At 58.9% G+C, this 17,133-nt stretch overlaps 2 protein-coding genes across 2 annotated transcripts in view; one reads left to right on the top strand and one right to left on the bottom strand.

Moving 5' to 3' along the window:
• The first annotated feature begins 54 nt into the window (after positions 1-54).
• Positions 55-8,017, top strand: ZNF276 (zinc finger protein 276). Its single transcript, XM_036390522.2, has 11 exons — positions 55-199; positions 1,520-1,829; positions 2,030-2,082; positions 2,714-3,199; positions 4,042-4,120; positions 5,140-5,220; positions 5,527-5,637; positions 5,712-5,787; positions 6,147-6,264; positions 6,507-6,606; positions 7,239-8,017. The coding sequence occupies exons 1-11, from the start codon at positions 55-57 to the stop codon at positions 7,522-7,524; spliced, it is 1,845 nt and encodes a 614-aa protein (XP_036246415.2). The 3' UTR covers positions 7,525-8,017.
• FANCA (FA complementation group A) overlaps positions 7,932-17,133 on the bottom strand; it is a 33,564-nt gene continuing 24,362 nt past the window's right edge. Inside the window, 14 exon segments of the mRNA XM_036390537.1 lie at positions 7,932-8,203; positions 8,784-8,873; positions 9,437-9,578; positions 9,940-10,015; positions 10,384-10,489; positions 11,656-11,718; positions 12,781-12,922; positions 13,575-13,687; positions 14,313-14,417; positions 14,736-14,795; positions 15,621-15,726; positions 15,999-16,171; positions 16,382-16,448; positions 16,883-17,011. Of these exon segments, the coding sequence (XP_036246430.1) occupies positions 8,096-8,203; positions 8,784-8,873; positions 9,437-9,578; positions 9,940-10,015; positions 10,384-10,489; positions 11,656-11,718; positions 12,781-12,922; positions 13,575-13,687; positions 14,313-14,417; positions 14,736-14,795; positions 15,621-15,726; positions 15,999-16,171; positions 16,382-16,448; positions 16,883-17,011 (1,480 nt within the window). The 3' untranslated portion in view covers positions 7,932-8,095.

Consider the following 17,133-nt stretch of genomic DNA (forward strand, 5'->3'; position numbering starts at 1 on the left):
CCCGGCCGGCGGGGGCGCTGCGGGCGGGCGGAGTCGCCGGGCCCGGCGGGGACGATGAAGCGCGATCGGCGCGGGCGGTTCCTGGCGGCCCCGGGCGGCCCCCGGGCCCCCCCCGCGCCCCGCCGGACCCCCGGCACGGCCGCCCGCGGCTCCGAGCCCGCCGAGCCCCCCGCGGCCGCCGCCTGCGCACCGGAGGCAGGTGAGGCCCGAGCGCGGGGACCGGGGCGGGGGGAGCGGGGGCACGGCCGGAGCCGCTTCCCCGGGGCCGGAGCCGCTTCCCCGGGGCCGGAGCCGCTTCCCCGGGGCCGGAGCCGCCGCGGGGGCACCGGCGGGACCGGCCGCCACCGGCACGGGCTGCGAGCACCGGGTACGGGCGAGGCTCGGTGTGGCGGGGCTCCCTCCGCACGGCCGGGTCAGAGCCCCCGTCCCGGGGCTCGGTACCGAGCGGGCGGCGGGTCAGAATTTGCCCGTTTGTGTGGAGTTTCTGCCTTCTGAAACACGGAACATCCCGGTGCCGGTAACGGCAAGGTAAGGAGGAATTCGGCTCACGGGGAGGGAGAGTGGGGGCACCTCCCGCTATCTCGGGGTGCTCGGCCGCTGCCTGCTCCGGTTTGGCGGTGACCAGGACCCTCCCTCCATCACGGTTTGAGCGTGGTCGGGACCCTCCCGCCATCCCGCTCTGGGGGTCCCTGGGACCCTCCCGCCGTCCCGGTTTGGGGTTTGGGGTGCCTGAGACCCTCGTGCCGTCCCGGTTTGGGGTTTGGGGTGGCCGATACCCGGGTGTGCTGCAGCTGGGACAGGAGATAAGCGGGATCTCCAACGGCTCCGGTGCGTGCTGAGACACCGGCGCTGCCCCGGGACAGCGGCTGGCATGCGGGGCACTCTCAGTCGAGGGGGTTCAGCCCCCCAAGACTCTGCCCCGGGAGGCGCTGCCCTGTCCCATCCCTGTCACCAGCTCGCGGGATGTGGTGAGACCCCCATCGCTCCCGGCAGCCCTGGGAGCCCGCTCCATCCCAGGGTTCGGAGTGGGGCTGGGTTGGATCAGGGCCGGGAGGGGGCCGTGCTCGGGGTTCCCATCACACCTGGGGTGCAGCAGAGGGATGGAGATCATCCCACAGAGCGGGGATGGCACAGGTGACACTGCTGGGTGACACTGCCCCACGCCAGGGCGCTGCTGGGGAGCTGAGGGATGGGACAGCCAGCGCTGGGGCAGCCAAGGGACACAATGCCAGATGTAAATCCTTGGGAGATAAACACCCGGGAAGAGCTGCTGAAACCAAGGGATGGCATTGGCAGAGTCCCCGGAACCCCACAGCGCGGAGCAGGCTCTGCCACTGGCACAGTGGGGTCAGAAGGGCTGATTTTGGGTCAGCTGCTCTCAGAAAGGTCTTTTCCTGCCTGGATTTTCCGTGCTTTGCTGAAGGCAGGACTTGGGCGGCAGCTGGGATGAAGGGGAGGGGAGCACCTTTGGCTGCCTCGGTGCCACCCCTCAGCAGCCGCGTTTGTTCCTCCCGGGCAGGAATCGGCCGAGCCCTGAGCACCGGCTACTGCCGCCTGTGCCACGGCAAGTTCTCCTCGCGGAGCCTGCGCCATGCCTTCGGCAAGGTGCCCGTGCTGGGGGAGAGCTCGGAGAAGCAGCGCCGCGTGGACCAGGTGTTCTTCGCCGACTTCCAGCGGCTGGTGGGCGTGGCGGTGCGGCAGGACCCCGCGCTGCCCCAGTTCGTCTGCAAGAAATGCCATGCCCAGTTCTACAAGTGCCGCAGCGTCCTCCGCACCTTCATCCAGAGGGTGAACGCCTCGCCCACGGGCCACGCCAAGTCCAAAGGAAAGTACGTGGCCTTCCTCACCTCTGGGAGCAGCACCGTGCCGTGCTGCCCCGTGTTTCCCCATGCTGCCCCATATTCCCCCATAGTGCCCCGTGCTGCCCCCTGTTCCCCCGTGCTCCCCCGTGCTGACCCCTGTTCTTCCATGCTGCCCCATGGTCCCTCTGCGACCCCCAAACCCCACTGTGCCCTTCTGGTTTTTGCAGGAGCAGCGGGGTCCAGGCACAGCCGGGTATGGAAGGAGGTGCCTCCTGCCTGGGTGAGTGCCCACTCTCCTTTTCTTTCTGCCTCAGCACCAGTGGAGGGCTGGGATGATGGGTGGTGGGAAATGACCACGTCTGGAAGGGCTCTGGTGTCCTTTGACACAGCTGGTTAAGGTTCTCCTTCCTCCCTTTGGCTGCCCAGGAGTATCTTCACCTTCCTGAGCTGGGCCAAACTGGCAGAGGCTCACCTGGGGGTGGGAAGAGCAGACAGAGCAGATTTGGGTGGCAGTGCCAGACCTGTCCCAGCTGGTGTCGGACACTGGTGACAATTGGAAATACCCTTTCAGCTGTGAATGATGGAGGGAGATGGTGCAGCCTCTGTCCCTGAGATGTTTAAGGAAAGACTGGATGTGGCACTCAGTGCTCTGGAGTGGCTGACAGGGTGGTGTTTGGTCATGGGTTGGAGTCAGTGATCTCAGGGGTTGTTTCCAGCCTCAGTGGTTCTGTGAGGAAACAGGAGCAAGCGCTGGCACTGCCCCAGTGAATGAAATGAAATTTTGGGAAGAAAAACGGGGTGGGTCCCTACCTGCCTTGTGGGGCAGCCCTGGGGTGGGGGGAGCAGACCCACATCCCCGCGTGCCCCCCGTGCCCAGGCCTGACTGCGCTGCCTCTCCTCTCCCCGGGCAGTGGAGCTGATCACGTCGAGCCCGCAGTGCCTGCACAGCCTGGTGCGCTGGGCGCACGCTCACGCGGGCGGCTGCGCCTCGGTGCCCGCGCTGCGCAGCGTGCTCTCCTCCGAGTACTGCGGGGTCCTCCGCGCCTCCTGGGGCTGCGCCGACGGCCACGACTACATCATGGACACGGGCTCGGACTGCGGCTCCGCGCTGCTCGACAACGCCGCGGCCGCCCAGCGCGACTGGAGCAAGGGCTCGGCGCAGCAGCGCCTGACTGACAATGGTGCCGAGGCTGTTCCCGCTCCCAACGCCCAGCACGCTGCAGCAAGGACAGCTCCTGGCCAGCAGCCCGCCAGCACAGGGAGCACGGCGGTGCCGCTGAGCCTGGAGAAGGAGCCCACGCAGGACAGGGATCCGTCTCCCTCGCGGCTGGACGGCGCCGCCTCCGTCCGGGAGCAGGCCCTGCCGCAGCCCATCTCCCCTCTGAGCACTGCCACAGGTGAGGGATTTGCTTCCTGAGATCTGTCCTGGCCTCAGGGGAAGGACAGGGAGCTGGAGAGGTGGCCCAGGGAGCGACAAGGGGCTGGGGCCTCTTCTTGGAGACTGCTGTTCCTCAAGGAGAGCACAGATCCTTCTGGGAGGTGCTCAGAGACTGGCCTCTGAGTGAGGAAGAAGATGCTGAGCCGTGCAGAAGGGACAGGAGAACACAGGGTCATAGTCCTGGCCCTGTGTGCTGTTCCCATTCTGATAGAGGGGAGACCCTGCTGCCAGGCTCTTCCTGGGGATATGGAATGGTCACTGGTTTCTCAGCACCATGTTTGCCAGATGTTTCTTTTGCCTCGACCCTGAAGCTGGGTTTCCCTGCTGTGCAGCAGCTGATACTGAATCCCAGGAGGCCCTTCTGCCCCTAAAGGAAAACTGCTGAGTGGGTGTGGGCTGGGTGCACTGCCCCAAACACCACTAACAGAAGTGAGGAATTAACACCCGTTTTGAGTTCCAGAAGTGAGGCTGTGTTTAGCTCTAGCACCCACAGGAGATGTCAGCTGCTGGACATAAGAATGGCAGCTGGGACTTGCCTGGGCACAATTCTTTCAGTTACAGGTGTCACAGGAGGAACCAAAAGCTGCTCCTGGGAGCTGCAGGGTCAGGGTGGAGCACAGGGAGAGCTGTTTCTGGGCAGAGGGGACAGTTTGGTTCAAGCAGTCACTGATTGCCACGGAGCACGTGTTCCCCACGGTGTGACCACGCGAGTGCAGCCGGAGCAGGCGGCTCCTCCTCGGCCGCTGGGGCTCTGCTGCTTTTCCTTGTAACCCACCGTGTTCTCCTTCCTTCCTTCCCTAGGCCAGTTGAGTGGGAAGCAGGTTCTGTCTGCAACGTCGGATGAGCGGGTAAAAGACGAGTTCAGTGACCTTTCTGAGGGGTGAGAGAAGAGTGGGTTTAACATAGCCTAAATGTCTTCTTTGCCAGTGGGAACCCCCAGCCCGGAGAGCTCTTTCTCCACCAGCGCCGGGGGCTCGGAGCAGTGGCTCTGCTGCAGCCGTCACAGAGCTCATGGCACTGGGGCTCTGAGCTCCCTCCTGTGCTCTGGGGGGTTTGCACACACGTGTGCTCCATGTTTGCGGGCTGCTCCCAGCGATCCTGGCCCTGCTTGGTCCCCTCTCTGCTGGGGAAGGAGCCGTGCCGGGAGCTGCTGTGGGAGAGCAGTGGGAGCGGGAATGCAGGCACGGGGTGGCACGTGGAGAAACCACCTTGTTTGCTCCTGGGGAGAGCCTTTAACTGGGAAATGGGAGAGGGAGGGACCTGGCAGCTCTGCAGTCTGTTGTGAGCGAGGATTTGGCTCAGTCTAACACAGGGGTTTGGAATGGGGCTGTAAATACACGAATCCAGGCATTGAGAGTCTAAAGGGCCAAGTGCAGAATGACTCCCGAGTCAGCTGAGCCTGTCAGCTGTCACATTAAAAGGGCCGCAAGGATTTATTGCCTATTTCCTGTCTTCAGGAATTAATTGCTTCTTGTATGGCTTAAGGCCTAAAAGGAGGAAAAAGGAAAGTCCAACTGTGGCTGTTACATTTGAGGGAATACAGAATGACCTGCTGCTTCATTAACCTGCACCAGACAATTGTGTGACATTCTTGCTCCACAAAATTCCTTTTCCCAGTAGAGGAAGCAGCAGCCACATCCCTCACCCATGAATAGATCCTTTCAGTAACAGCCATTTTTTTGTTCTCCTGACAGTGGTTTGATTATTCTTGCAGAGATTTAGCCTTAAAAGGACCTGGTTTGGGTCCTTGCTGCGTTCACCGGCGCTGTGTTTGCCTGGGGAGAGGACGGGGAGGAGAACACGTGCCCTGGGGGAGATGGATGTGCTGGGAATGGGGAACTGCTGGTGCTGAGGGTCAGCCTGAGGTCACCTTGGTAAAGGGCAGCTTCTCCCTCTCAGGGACTTCTTGAGCGATGATGAAAGCGAGAAGAGAAACGTGCAGTCCTCAGATGACTCCTTCGAGCCTTACCCCGAGAAGAAGTAAGGGGCTCTCAGGGTGGGTGGGGAGCTGGTGCCCACCCCTGTGGGGCTGACATGTCTTTCCTTAGGGCTCTGTTCCCTACACATTCCTGCCTGGCGGGTCACAGAGATGCCCCCAAGCTCCCCACTGGGTTAAACTGGCTGGGCCCTCATCCCCAGCCTGGCACAGCCACAGCCTGGCTCATGTACCTGGGGCTGTGTGTGCTTCTGCTCTGCCAGGTCACAGCAGGTCGAACAGCTGGGGACACTTTGGTGGGTCTAAAACCAAGATCAAGTCTTAAACCACTGTCCTGTTCTTTCTTGGAGGGTTTCTGGCAAGAAAAGTGACAGTAAAGAAGCAAAGAAGGCAGAAGAGCCCAAAATAAGGAAGAAGCCGGGTCCTAAGCCAGGCTGGAAAAAAAAAATCAAATGTGAACGGTAAGGACGGTCCCTGAGGACTGGGCTGGGCTGCAGCCCCACAGCCACAACACCTCACACACCTCTGCTTGCAGGGAGGAGCTGCCCACCATCTACAAGTGTCCTTACCAGGGCTGCACCGCTGTCTACAGAGGGGCTGATGGCATGAAGGTGAGCTCGGGCTCTGCTCCTGTCCCACACTGGTGGCTCCCAGCACTCTGGAGCCACTTACATTGAGCAGAGGATCCCTGCTGGGTTTAATTCCCCACCCTGCTCTGCAGGAGGCAGTGAGCCACTAAGAGCAGCCTGCTGGGAGTGCTGGCCTTTTCCAGGCTCTGGCTCTCCCTGTTTTATCCTGAACCCTGCCTCTGGCTCACAGCAGCCCTTGGAACAGGCTGCACTGTGTCCTGCTGAAGCCCCTGCTGCCAGGGCTGGATTGGGATGCAAATCCTGGTTTTGCACCTGGTGGTCTCGATGTTTTTTGGGCATCCAAGTTGCTCCCTGTCAGAAGCTCTGTCCTTGCTTTGCAGAAACACATCAAGGAGCACCACGAGGAGGTGCGGGAGAGGCCCTGCCCTCACCCTGGCTGCAACAAGGTGTTCATGATCGACCGGTACCTGCAGAGGCACGTCAAGCTCATCCACACAGGTGGGTCCCAGCAGCTGGCAGGGCACACACACCCTCCTGGTGCCCTGTTAGGGGGTGCTGAGGCTCTGGGGGAAGGGGACACGGGGCTCCCTGTGTGCCTGTGAACGTGGAACAAGCTGTTGTGCAGGGGAGGGGTTCAGACTCGCACAGGGAGCGTGGCAGCTGCGTGTGCAGGGCACATCCCAGGATACAGTTCCATCCCAGGAGCTCAGCAGAACCATGACTCCCTGTTTCTGTGGCAGAGGTACGGAACTATATCTGTGATGAGTGTGGGCAGACCTTCAAGCAACGCAAACACCTCTCGGTCCATCAGATGCGGCACTCGGGAGCGAAGCCCCTGCAGTAAGTGATTCCAGTGGGATAGAGGGGTCAGTCACTGACCCTGGCACTGTAATCTGGGATGCAAACCCTGCCTGGAGCTGGCAGCATCCTGCCTGGATCACTTTAAACGGAATGAATGAGGGCAGGATCATGGAGCACCTCTGCTATGAGAAAAGGCTCAGAGTGCTGTGTGTGTTCAGGCTGGAGAAGATTCCAGGGAGACCTTAGAGCCCCTTGCAGGGCCTAAAGGGGTTCCAGGAGAGCTGGAGAGGGTTTTGGGACAAGGTTCTGGAGTAACAGGACAAGGGGGAATGGCTTCCCACTGCCAAAGGGCAGGGTTAGATGGGATATTGGAAAGATACTCTTTCCAGTGAGGATGGTGAGGCCCTGGCACAGATTGTGGACTCCCCATCCCTGGAAGTGTTCAAGGCCAAGCTGGATGAGGCTTGGAGCAGCCTGGGATAGTGGAAGGTGTGGGGGATGTGGATAGTGGCAGGAGATGGGATGGGATGTGCTTTAAGGTCCCTTCCCACCCAAACTGTGCCAGGACTCAGTGATGCAATGAAGTGTCCATTCCCAGCACCTGCTCCAGCCCCAGCCCTGCTGGCTGAGGGAGCAGCAGCAGCTGGTGCTGAGCCCCTGTGCCCCGGCAGGTGTGAGATCTGCGGGTTCCAGTGCCGCCAGCGCGCTTCCCTCAAGTACCACATGACCAAGCACAAAGCCGAGGCCGAGCTGGAGTTCGCCTGCGACCAGTGCGGGAAGCGCTTCGAGAAGGCTCACAACCTCAACGTGCACATGTCCATGGTGCACCCCCTGACCCAGGCTCAGGACAAGGGCAAGGCGCTGGAGCCAGAGCCCCTCCTGCTCCTCACTCCTGCAGGGACTGCGCAGGGCCAGGCCGTGAAGCCAGAAGTGACTGCGGAGCCCGAGCCCACCTGAGGGGCCCGAGCCAGCCCAGCCCAGCCCAGCCCAGCCCCGTAGGAGCCGTTCCGGCACCGGAAATTTTTAATCTACGTTTTAGTCTCCCAAAGAACTCGGTGGAATTAGCTTCAGCTTGCTCAGAAAGGCTTGTTCTCATGCAGTGATTGCCATGCTCACGTCTGATTCAGCAGTGTTGTACTCAGAGTGTCTAATCCCAGGGGGAGGGACCTTGGCAGCACCTCCGTGTCCCCAGCCCCACGCACACGTTGTACAAACCAAGTTGGCCACAACTGTTCCCTGCCTGCACAGAGGTGCCCCTGGGGGCTCCAGGGGGACAGAGGACAGTGGGACAACTTTAAGGAGACATTTTGTTTTGGAAAAGAAGGAAAAAAAAAAAACCAACAACATAATTATGAGTCCCAAAGCAAGTCTAAACTGAAAATTTGTAACCTACTTTTTATTGTAACAAGAGCTTCATGGTTATGCTTGTAATAAATTATTTACAAAGTAATTTGAAAAAAATTGGCCCAGGTGAGAAAAGTGGCTCCTTGTGTTAGGTGTAGGTGAGGTCTTGGGCTGAGTCCATTCCTCAGAAGAGTTCCAGCTCTTCCTCCAGCTCTACATCCACAGCAGGCCGGGAGAAGTGCAGGATGCTGGCTGCCAGCTCTGGGTCCAGTTCTTCACAGGTGCTGAGGAGCTGGGGAGAGGGCAGGGAGCCAGATTAGATCTGCTCCAGCTTCCTCAAAGCCAGTTCCAGCAATGCCAGGGCCTTTTGCTGCCTTCTCAGCCAAGCAAAGGCAGAGGAGGGGGAAAGTTCCCCTCGTGGCTGTGGCTGTGTCTGACAATTCCCTTGGACCGAGCAGGAACGGCCACATGAGGGCAGGGCTGGATGTGCTGGGAACGGTGGAGGATGTGGAGGAGGCCATGGCACGGCTGGGCATGAGGTGTGCCCCTGCTCCCGGGTGAGTCAGAGCAGCACGGGCACCCCCAGGTGAGACAGAGAGCACTGAGCATCCCCAGGTGGGTCAGGGGAGCACTGAGCATCCCCAGGTGGGTCAGGGGAGCACTGAGCATCCCCAGGCTGGTCAGGGGAGCACTGAACATCCCCAGGCTGGTCAGGGGAGCACTGAGCATCCCCAGGTGGGTCAGGGGAGCACTGAGCATCCCCAGGTGGGTCAGGGGAGCACAGGCTTGGCACAGGTAGGGGATCAGTGCCCGGGGGAGCTGCAGCAGCACTCCCAGCTCTCACTGGCAGGAAGGGAGAGCACTGCTCCTACCGGCTGGATGTTGCCAAGGCTCTGGGCAGGGCAGTGGGGGATGGCTCCCAGCAGGAACTGCCGGGCTGCAGAGATCAGCTCCAGGGGATCCTGCGCGACACAGGAGAGACAATGGAGGCAGAAGGTCACCCTCAGCCCAGCCCCTGCTCCAGAAGAGAAGCAGAAGCCACAACCCCACACCCGAGGCTGTCACAGCTCAGAGGGCAGGGGGGTGTTTGGGGTTTGGGAGCAGCCCTGGCAGTTCTCTCTGTCCCAGGGGATGAGGAACCTGCAGGAGCTCCCTCTGCTCTGTATGGGAAGGTGGGAACAGGAGAGATGCTGCAAGTGCTGCTGCAGGGAAGAGCTGAAGAACAGGATCAGTTACAAGAGGTTTTGAGCTGGAGAGGGGTGGATTTAGACTGGATATTAGGAAGAAATTTTTCTCTGTGAGGGTGAGCAGGCCCTGGCACAGGTGCCCAGAGCAGCTGTGGCTGCCCCTGGATCCCTGGCAGTGCCCAAGGCCAGGCTGGACAGGGTTTGGAGCACCCTGGGACAGTGGGAGGTGTCCCTGGCCAGGGCAGGGGGTGGAACAGGAGGAGGTTTAAGGTCATATCCAACCCAATCCATTCTGGGAGTCTGTGACAGGAGAAGAAAGGAGTCCAGGCTTTGCTTACGTGCTCTGTGGGGTCTTGATCAGACTGTGGCAGGACTTGCCCTTCCACAAAGAGCTGCAGCAGCTGGATGTACATCTGGAGTGCCACGCTGAGGAAGGTGGGCTCCTGCTGGAGCAGCTCCTGCTGGAAGCTGGGGGTGAGGCTGGAGGGGGTCACAGATGGGCTCTGTTAGCTCTGGGTCCACGCACACACACAGGCACCAGGCAAACACAGCTGCTGCTCTGCCCTGTCTGATTGGGTCCCACGGTGTGCAGGGCCACCCCAGGAGGCAAAGCCAGCTCCAAAACCTTGTGTTTGGAGCACAGGGCTGAAGGGACACTGCTGGCACAGCTCTTTAGCAAAAGGTGCAGAGCTCCTCAAACAGCACCGAGCCTGATGAGGTTCTCTGTGGCTCAGGGAAGGGGTAACTGTGCTCACCCACAGGCCAGCAGTGCTGTTAGCTCTGTGCCAGCTGCTGTGGGTGCCAGCCATGCCCCCCTGCCCCCTCCCAGCCCAGTCAGTACCTGTAGAAGGCCAGGGGCAGGAGCCGGGTGTGCCGCTGCGAGGCCGCGCTGTGCAGGACATGGCAGCTCCCAGGGGCTGCAGGGACACAGAGAAACACTGAGGCCTTCAGAGGGCCCCACCTCACCCCTCCTGCCCCTGCAGCAGCACAGGGCTGGCACAGTTTCCTTCCAGGCCACAACAAATGCAGGTGCTTGGGGGTGGGGACCAGCAAGAGAAGGAAGTTGTCCCCTTGGGCTTTCCCTACCAGCAGGACCAAGACTGATTTCAGTCATTCCTGACCATCAGCTGGGTCTGCCGTACTCTGGGGTAGGAGCAGGATGGTCTCAGCTTTCACACAAGTGTTTTTAGTGCTGCTTCCAAAGGCCCAGCAGCCCCTTCTCCCAGGGACACTCCAACCCAGGGATGGGTCACCCGTCCCTGCAGCCCCTGGGGACAGGACTCACCTCCCTCTGCTGAATGGAAGAGCAGTGGCCAGGCTGTGCCCCTCCCTTGCAGGCACTGCAGGATCTGCAGGGACCATTCCAGAGATGTCTGGAAATCCACTCCTTCCTGGGTGTCAGAAAGGAGAGGCCTCGTTGCTCTTGGGCTGTGGTTGCATCAGAGCAGGGAGGAGCCCCCACGAGAGACTGCACATGAAGTGCTCTGCTAAAGGACCCCAGGAATTCACCCCAAGTCTTTCCCTCACCTGGCAGCCTGGGTTCCCCCAGGGGAATTGGGCACCAGAGCAAGGCTGTGCCTTCCTCACCAAATCAGGCCTCCACTGAGAGAGGGCAAGGCTGCACCATGGAATGGTTTGGGTTGGAAGGGACCTTAAAGATCACGCAACTCCACCCCTCTGCCATGGGCAGGGACACCTTCCACTAGACCAGGCTGCTCCAAGCCCCATCCAACCTGGATTAACCAAGAGACCACTGCACATCCTGCACCCACCCCACTGGAGCAGCTTCTGTCCCTCCTGACCTTTCTAGTGACATCATGTCCTGGGATTATTGTGGGGTTTATTTTCATTACTCATTTCACGTGGATTAACACCAGCTCTGTCTGCTCAGGATGTTTCTCTCCTCCCTGGCTCTTCCCACAGACTCTCCCAAGGGCAGACTGAGACCAAGTGGTTCTTTGTGCCTTGAATCTGCTCCCTGATCCCATCTGGGAGGTGACTCCCCAAATGGCTGCACTTCAAAGCTGAGGTGACAGCACAGGGGCAGAAACAAGCCTTCACAGGCAGCAGGATGCTCAGGGCAGGCAGCTCTGGAAGCAGCCTGTCATCTCTGCTCCTTCACAAATAGCATTAAACCATTTGGAAACTAATGTTCCTCCTTCCTGGGCAGCCCTTCTCCCATGAAGTACCACATTCCAGCCTGAGGAAAAACATCATCTGACAGCTGTGAGATGCTGCACAGAAGCTGAGTGAGACACGAGGTTCCTGCACTACCTGGGAGGTGCAAAGTCTGATCAGCAAACTGGAAATAATAAATCATCCAGGAGGAGAAATAAAAGCAGTGAAAGGGAGATAACGTCAGGGAGAGGAAAAGCCAGGTTTAATCTGATGGGAACAGAAGGGCTTTCAGCAGGCTTGTCTGGGGTGTTGCTGATCCCTTCCTCCTGGCAGAACGAGCTCCCAGCCCTCCCAGTGCTGCTACAAAGCATTTTTGGGCAGCAAACCAAGCTGATCAGACACATCCAGTGCCAGGAGAGTTCCCTGGGACTGAACTCACCTTTGGTGCTATTCTGGCTGAGATGAGATCCAGGAGTGAGAAGAACAGCAGAGCAACAAGGAGCTGCAAGGAAAAGAGGCTGCCTGTGAGTTGTGCCTGTAGGGGTGACTTGGAACTTGGCCTTTCCAGTCAGGGAACATAAAACATTCACCAGGTGCCTTCCCAGCCTGGACCTGATGAACCACAGAGTGTTTCAGCTGCTGGGACCCCAGGTACCCCCAGCCCTCCCATGGCTCTCACTGCCCCTGGCAGGAATTCAATTCAGCCTCCAGGGATCCTGAGGTGGAAGCTGCAGTTGTTCCCTGTGTGCTCTCAGTGACACCAGGTCCTGGCTGGCAGCTTCTGGCTCCAGCCCAGTGCAATCAGTGGAGGAGTCAATCCCACAGGAAGAGGAGCTGCTGCCTGCAGCAAGGAAACCTCCAGAGTAAACCTGAGGTTCTGCTTCAGCACTGTCACCTGTGTCCCTCTGGCACAGGGACACTCCCCAGGCTGAGCTCTGACCCTGGCTCTTCCCTGGAAAATCAGAGCCAGACCTGCAGGGCAGCAGCCCAGCTCCCTCCTCAGCAGAGCCTTCCAGAGAATTCCCCCTGCACTGAGGTGACAGCCTGAGCCACTTCCTGCACCAGACCTGGGAAAACCCTCAGGAAATCTCTTCTGGGAATCCCAGCACAACTTCCCAGAGCCTTAAAATGCCTGCACTGCTGTCTCACAAATGTCCTCCATCTCCTTAACTTCCCAGCCAAGTTGCCTGAGCTAAAATCCACAAGGACTGCTCCTGTTGGAGGGAGAGGGAATCCTGGCACACCATGGATTGAGCTCTCCCTCTCTGCAGGGCTCTCTCCAGCTCCAGTTTTTAAAGCAGCTGTTGAACAGCCTTCACAGATTTCCCAGGAGCCAGAGTCTGAGGTAAAAGATAGAGCTTGGAACAACTTTGCCTCGAGGATAAGAATTTAGCAACTGGCAATTTACAGCCACTTTTTATCAACTATCCACCAGCAAGATTTGCCAACAGGGGTCACCAGGGGTGCAGCTCTATCTCAGGACAACTTCTCTCAGTTAGAGACCCCCTGTTTGTGGTTTTCAGGTGTAGGAAAGAGCAGAGGGATGAAGTGCACCCGGCCTTGCCTGCTCTGCACCAGTCCCCAGCCTCTCCAGTGCCTCTGTCCCTCGTCCTCGTGGTGAGTGCTGCAGGATGGCCCCGTGCAGGAAGGCAGCTGAGAGCCAGGGCGGGTCAGAGACAGGGAAAGCTGCTCCTGAGCAGAGGAACCTGGAAACAGAACAAACATGTCATGGGATTGCAGGTAAAAAAGGGGAAAAGTCCTGCTGTGAATGAGGAGGAAAGCGGGGACTTGGGCAAAGGTGCAAATTGTGACTGGGACAAGAAAATAAATAATTCTCTTCATGGAGACAGTTGTAAAGAAGCCAAAGTCTAGAAGCAGACAGAAGCATTCTCCAATCTCTTTTATCAGCAGAGACTCCATACTACAGAAGCATGTGATCATCACCTGCCATAACCTGCAAGGAGATTCTTACAGAAATTCCCAATTCTGGAGAAAAGCTGCAGAGCACTGACAGTGTAGGGAGAGGTAAAGGAGGAAGCAGCCAGGGAGCAGCTTCAGCAGCCCAGATTCCCCCAATGCAGGGAGCAAAGGGTGTGGCAGCTCCTGGAATGACTCCAGACTGTGCTGAGGCTTTGCCCAACCAGGGCTCTGCCTTCAGCCCCCTGGGCAGAGATTCCCTTGTGCTTATGGGAAGCACTGTGACCCACACCACACAGGCAGGGCCAGACTCAACCATCCTCACCCATTTGGAGTTGAGGCCCCCAGAGGAGTCTGTCTGGAGCTGTCCTGGCAGCCTCAGCCCACGAGAGCCCCGCATCCCCCAGGAGAGCAGCTCCCTGCTCCATCCCTCACACACACCTGGTGCCTGAGCTGTGCCAGCCCCTCAGCCTGGCCAGTTCTCCTGCAAGGGGAGCCCCAAAGAGCCTCTTCCACTGGGAGCAAAGTGCTGGCTCCAGCCTCGGCCACCAGAGCTGGGGACAAGGATGGAAACAGCAGCATTAGGAGTGGGGTGCTCAGTGCTTGCAGTCAGGTACGGCCAGGGACTCAGAGAAAGGGGATCTTCCCCTCTCCTCAGTGAAAAAGCCCAAGGTGTACATGCACACATCAGAAATGGGAGAAATTTCACATCCTGGAAATGCAGAGGGTCAGTTGTGTGCTCACACCATGGTGCCCTGGGACTCCTCTGCAGGAGCAGCCAGAATGAAAGAGCTGCTCCACAGGGTGATGGCCAAGCTCAACACATGCACCAAAACATGAATCCCTGTGGAAAACTGCACACAGGGAGTTACACACAGGACAGAGAATAAAACCTGGGGTTTTGGGGCATTTTGGTTGCTTGGATGTAACAACCAGCCCACACAGGGCATCAGAGACCAGCACAAGCCTCCCAGCTCCCACTCTGACACCGCCCCTGTGGCAGCACCCAGGAGCCCAGGGCTGGGATCACTGGGACCCAGGGCTCAAAAATACCCTGGAAACACAATTTCCAAAGTCTTTGAGACATTCTGTTGAATGTTACACACTTGGATAGTGTTTAACTCTCTGAGCTGGAGCTGCATTCCCCCCAGATCAGAGCACCAAAATGAGATCAGTCACCGCTGCAGAGAGGAGCACCACGGGACACTTGGTTTGACACGTGGCCAGAGCCTCGTCGACCCCGTCTGCTGCATCCTCACAGTCCAGGCTGGCACTCAGCAGGCCCTGCAAGGGGACAAGTGACAGGATGGCTCCACACATCCCTGTGTGCTGCTCCAGTGCCTCGCTGAGCTGTGGAAACTAATCAGAGACAACTGTAGGGGTCAGCACGGCTCAGCAAAAGCAACATCTACCAACAGCTCCTCCCCGCACAGCTTTGCTGCATTGTATTGAAATTCAGCTCCAGCACCGCCTCCTCCTGCTGCTCCCCCTCATTTTCCTGGTTCCTGCTCTTCTGGGAATTAATCAAGAGCTCTCAAAAGGAGGGTGCAAAGGAGGAGAGCTCTGGCAGGGCCAGCAGGCAGAGGACAGGAGCAGCATTACCCTGAAGAAGTGAGCGGTGATGTCGTAGGAGAGCGCGTAGCCCCGGGAGCTGACGTTCTTCTGCAGGAACACAAAGACAGGGAAGCAAAATCAGCAAAACCATCGCTCCTTTCCCTTGGAACAGGATTTCCTAAGAGCATTTCGGGGCTCAGCCAGCACAGAGGCACCCCCTGGGACTGCTGAACATGAGCTGAGCTGGTGGGAGGTGGTTTGTGTGCAGGGCAGTGCCGGGGAGCTGGGCTGACAGCCCCTGCCCCAGGGTGGCAGCAGCAGATGGATCCAGTCCTGGGGGAACAGAGGCTTCTGGCTGTGCCCAATGGGACAGCACAGCAGGGCCTGAAAGGCCAGTCAGGATGAATAAATAGAAATCAGCTCTTCATGGAGCACAGAGCAGGGTCCTGAGGGACCTGCACGTCAAATGACCTCCTCCCAGAGAGCTGCAGGGATGTCCCTGGATGCTTCTCAGGAGGATGAGGAGGACCTCACTCTACAGCAAAACAGTTCAAGGCCCTGGCATGAGAGGGATTGGAGAAGGGCTCATGCTCAGCCCCTCCCAGGCCTCCACAGAAGCACTGTAAGTTGGTCTGTAAGCCACTTCACCAAACAAAGTGACTCCCAAGGATTTGCTCTTTATAGTGTCAGATGGCACCACAATTCCAAATGAAGTCACAGAATCATAGAATGATTTGGGTTGGAAGGGACCATGGGCAGGAACACCTTCCATAGACCAGGCTGGAGCAACCTGGTCTAGAACACTTCCAGGGGTGGGGCAGCCACACATTTTCTGGTTTGTTTGGATGTGACCTCCTTCCATAAATTCAAATTTAAGGTCTTTATCTAGAGCATTTAGCAAGGAGCAATCACCATTTGGCTCACAACACCTACCAGCTCAGCGTTCACAAAACAAAAGAAGCTGTCACAGTCCAGCACTGCTCTGCTCCCCTTCCAGCTCGTGGTGACCAGGGTGGATGCAGGGAGCCCCAGCAGAATCCTTGGGCAGGGAAGAATGGGAGCTGAGGTTACTGCCAGGGGGAGAATCAGCCTCCCAGGAGGGTGTGTGACACCCAGGGCAGCTGGCAGCCCAGGATGGCACATGGAATAAGCACACAGCTAATTCCAGTGGGAGCCAGGGAATAAGTGTCCCTTGCACAGCTGTCCCCATGACATGCAGTGTCACTGTCACCTGCTGTGGAAGCAGAGGGGAGGACACTGCACACCCCAGCCTGCCCTGGAGGCATCCCCAGGGCTCAGGCCTGCTCTCACCTCCTGTGCAGCAGCAGCTCCTGCTGCCTCCAGAGCTGCTCTCCCAGGGCAGATCCCTGCTCTGGATCTCTGCCTGTCAGCCTCCCCTGGAGGAGCTCAAACACGAAGTGTCTCTGGGCAGCTGAGCAGCCAGGGAGCAGCTTTGGCCTGCACCTCAGCTCCAGCACCAGCTCCTGAGCAGGGGGTGGGGAAACCAGTGAGGGCCACGCACCAGGCTGCTCCCAAACCCCCTTTGCTTCTCTGAAGCAACCAGAGACCAGCAAGAAAAACCCCTCAGGTCCCCACACCTCGGCTCACAGCTCAGAGCCTCACCAACAGTGAGCCTGAGGGGATTCTTTGGTCAAGTTCCAGGACTAAACAGCCACCCCAGAGTGTGGAGTCACCTGCAGCCTGCAGAGGATCTCGGGGCTGAGCGACGTCCTCGAGGGGGCACAGGCACCCAGGTCCAGCCTGAAATGGGGACACACGAGGCACTGCCCCTGCTGGCCCAGGGGAAAGCAGAGCTCAGCACAGTCAGAGCTTCAGAGGAGCACAGAGCCCAAACACTGTGCCATGAATGAGCTGTAGCTGAGACAGGGGCTCTCCTCCAAGCTCCCTCCTGGTTCTCCAGCTCCAGCCACGGCCCCGGGGCATTGCTGCCTGCCTGGCCACACAGAGCTCAGTACAAAGTCAGCTTTAAACACACAGCCAGACAGGGCCTCTCTGTGGCTGCAGCCCCCGAGCTCTGCCACCCACAGCAGAGCCTGGGAGTCACCCAGGGCCACCTCCCACTGCCCCTTCAGCCAGAGCAGCAGGGAATGGTGGCCCCAGCCCCAGGAAGGGACAAATTCCCAGGGCCCAGCCTCAGTGCCACCCGCAGCAAGGGAAGGCATGGCCCTGAGTACCTGTGTGAGGAGTCCAGGATGGCATTGAGGATGACTCCACAGGCCTTCTCCAGGTCTCCATCACAGCCACCAGCAGCAGAAGGTGCAGGGAGGTACCTCTGATAGATGGCCCAGTAATGGAAATCCTGTCTGCAGTGGGGAAAAGGAGGAAATCTGAGGGAATGCTGCCCTTCCCTTGATGTAGAGGGAAGCTCACACATCAAGAGTGGTGAGTGATGTGAGCTCAGATAAAGGCCCCAGGGAAATACAGA

The sequence above is a fragment of the Molothrus ater genome, chromosome 12, assembly GCF_012460135.2.
Source record: "Molothrus ater isolate BHLD 08-10-18 breed brown headed cowbird chromosome 12, BPBGC_Mater_1.1, whole genome shotgun sequence".
NCBI classification, from domain to species: Eukaryota; Metazoa; Chordata; class Aves; order Passeriformes; family Icteridae; genus Molothrus; species Molothrus ater.

Bases quoted from the DNA above. Each gene is read 5' to 3' on its own strand.
- ZNF276 (XM_036390522.2), top strand. From the start codon at position 55: ATGAAGCGCGATCGGCGCGGGCGGTTCCTGGCGGCCCCGGGCGGCCCC. The intron at 200-1,519 runs GTGAGGCCCGAG...CCTCCCGGGCAG, and splicing joins CGCCTGCGCACCGGAGGCAG to GAATCGGCCGAGCCCTGAGC. The intron at 1,830-2,029 runs GTACGTGGCCTT...TGGTTTTTGCAG, and splicing joins CACGCCAAGTCCAAAGGAAA to GAGCAGCGGGGTCCAGGCAC.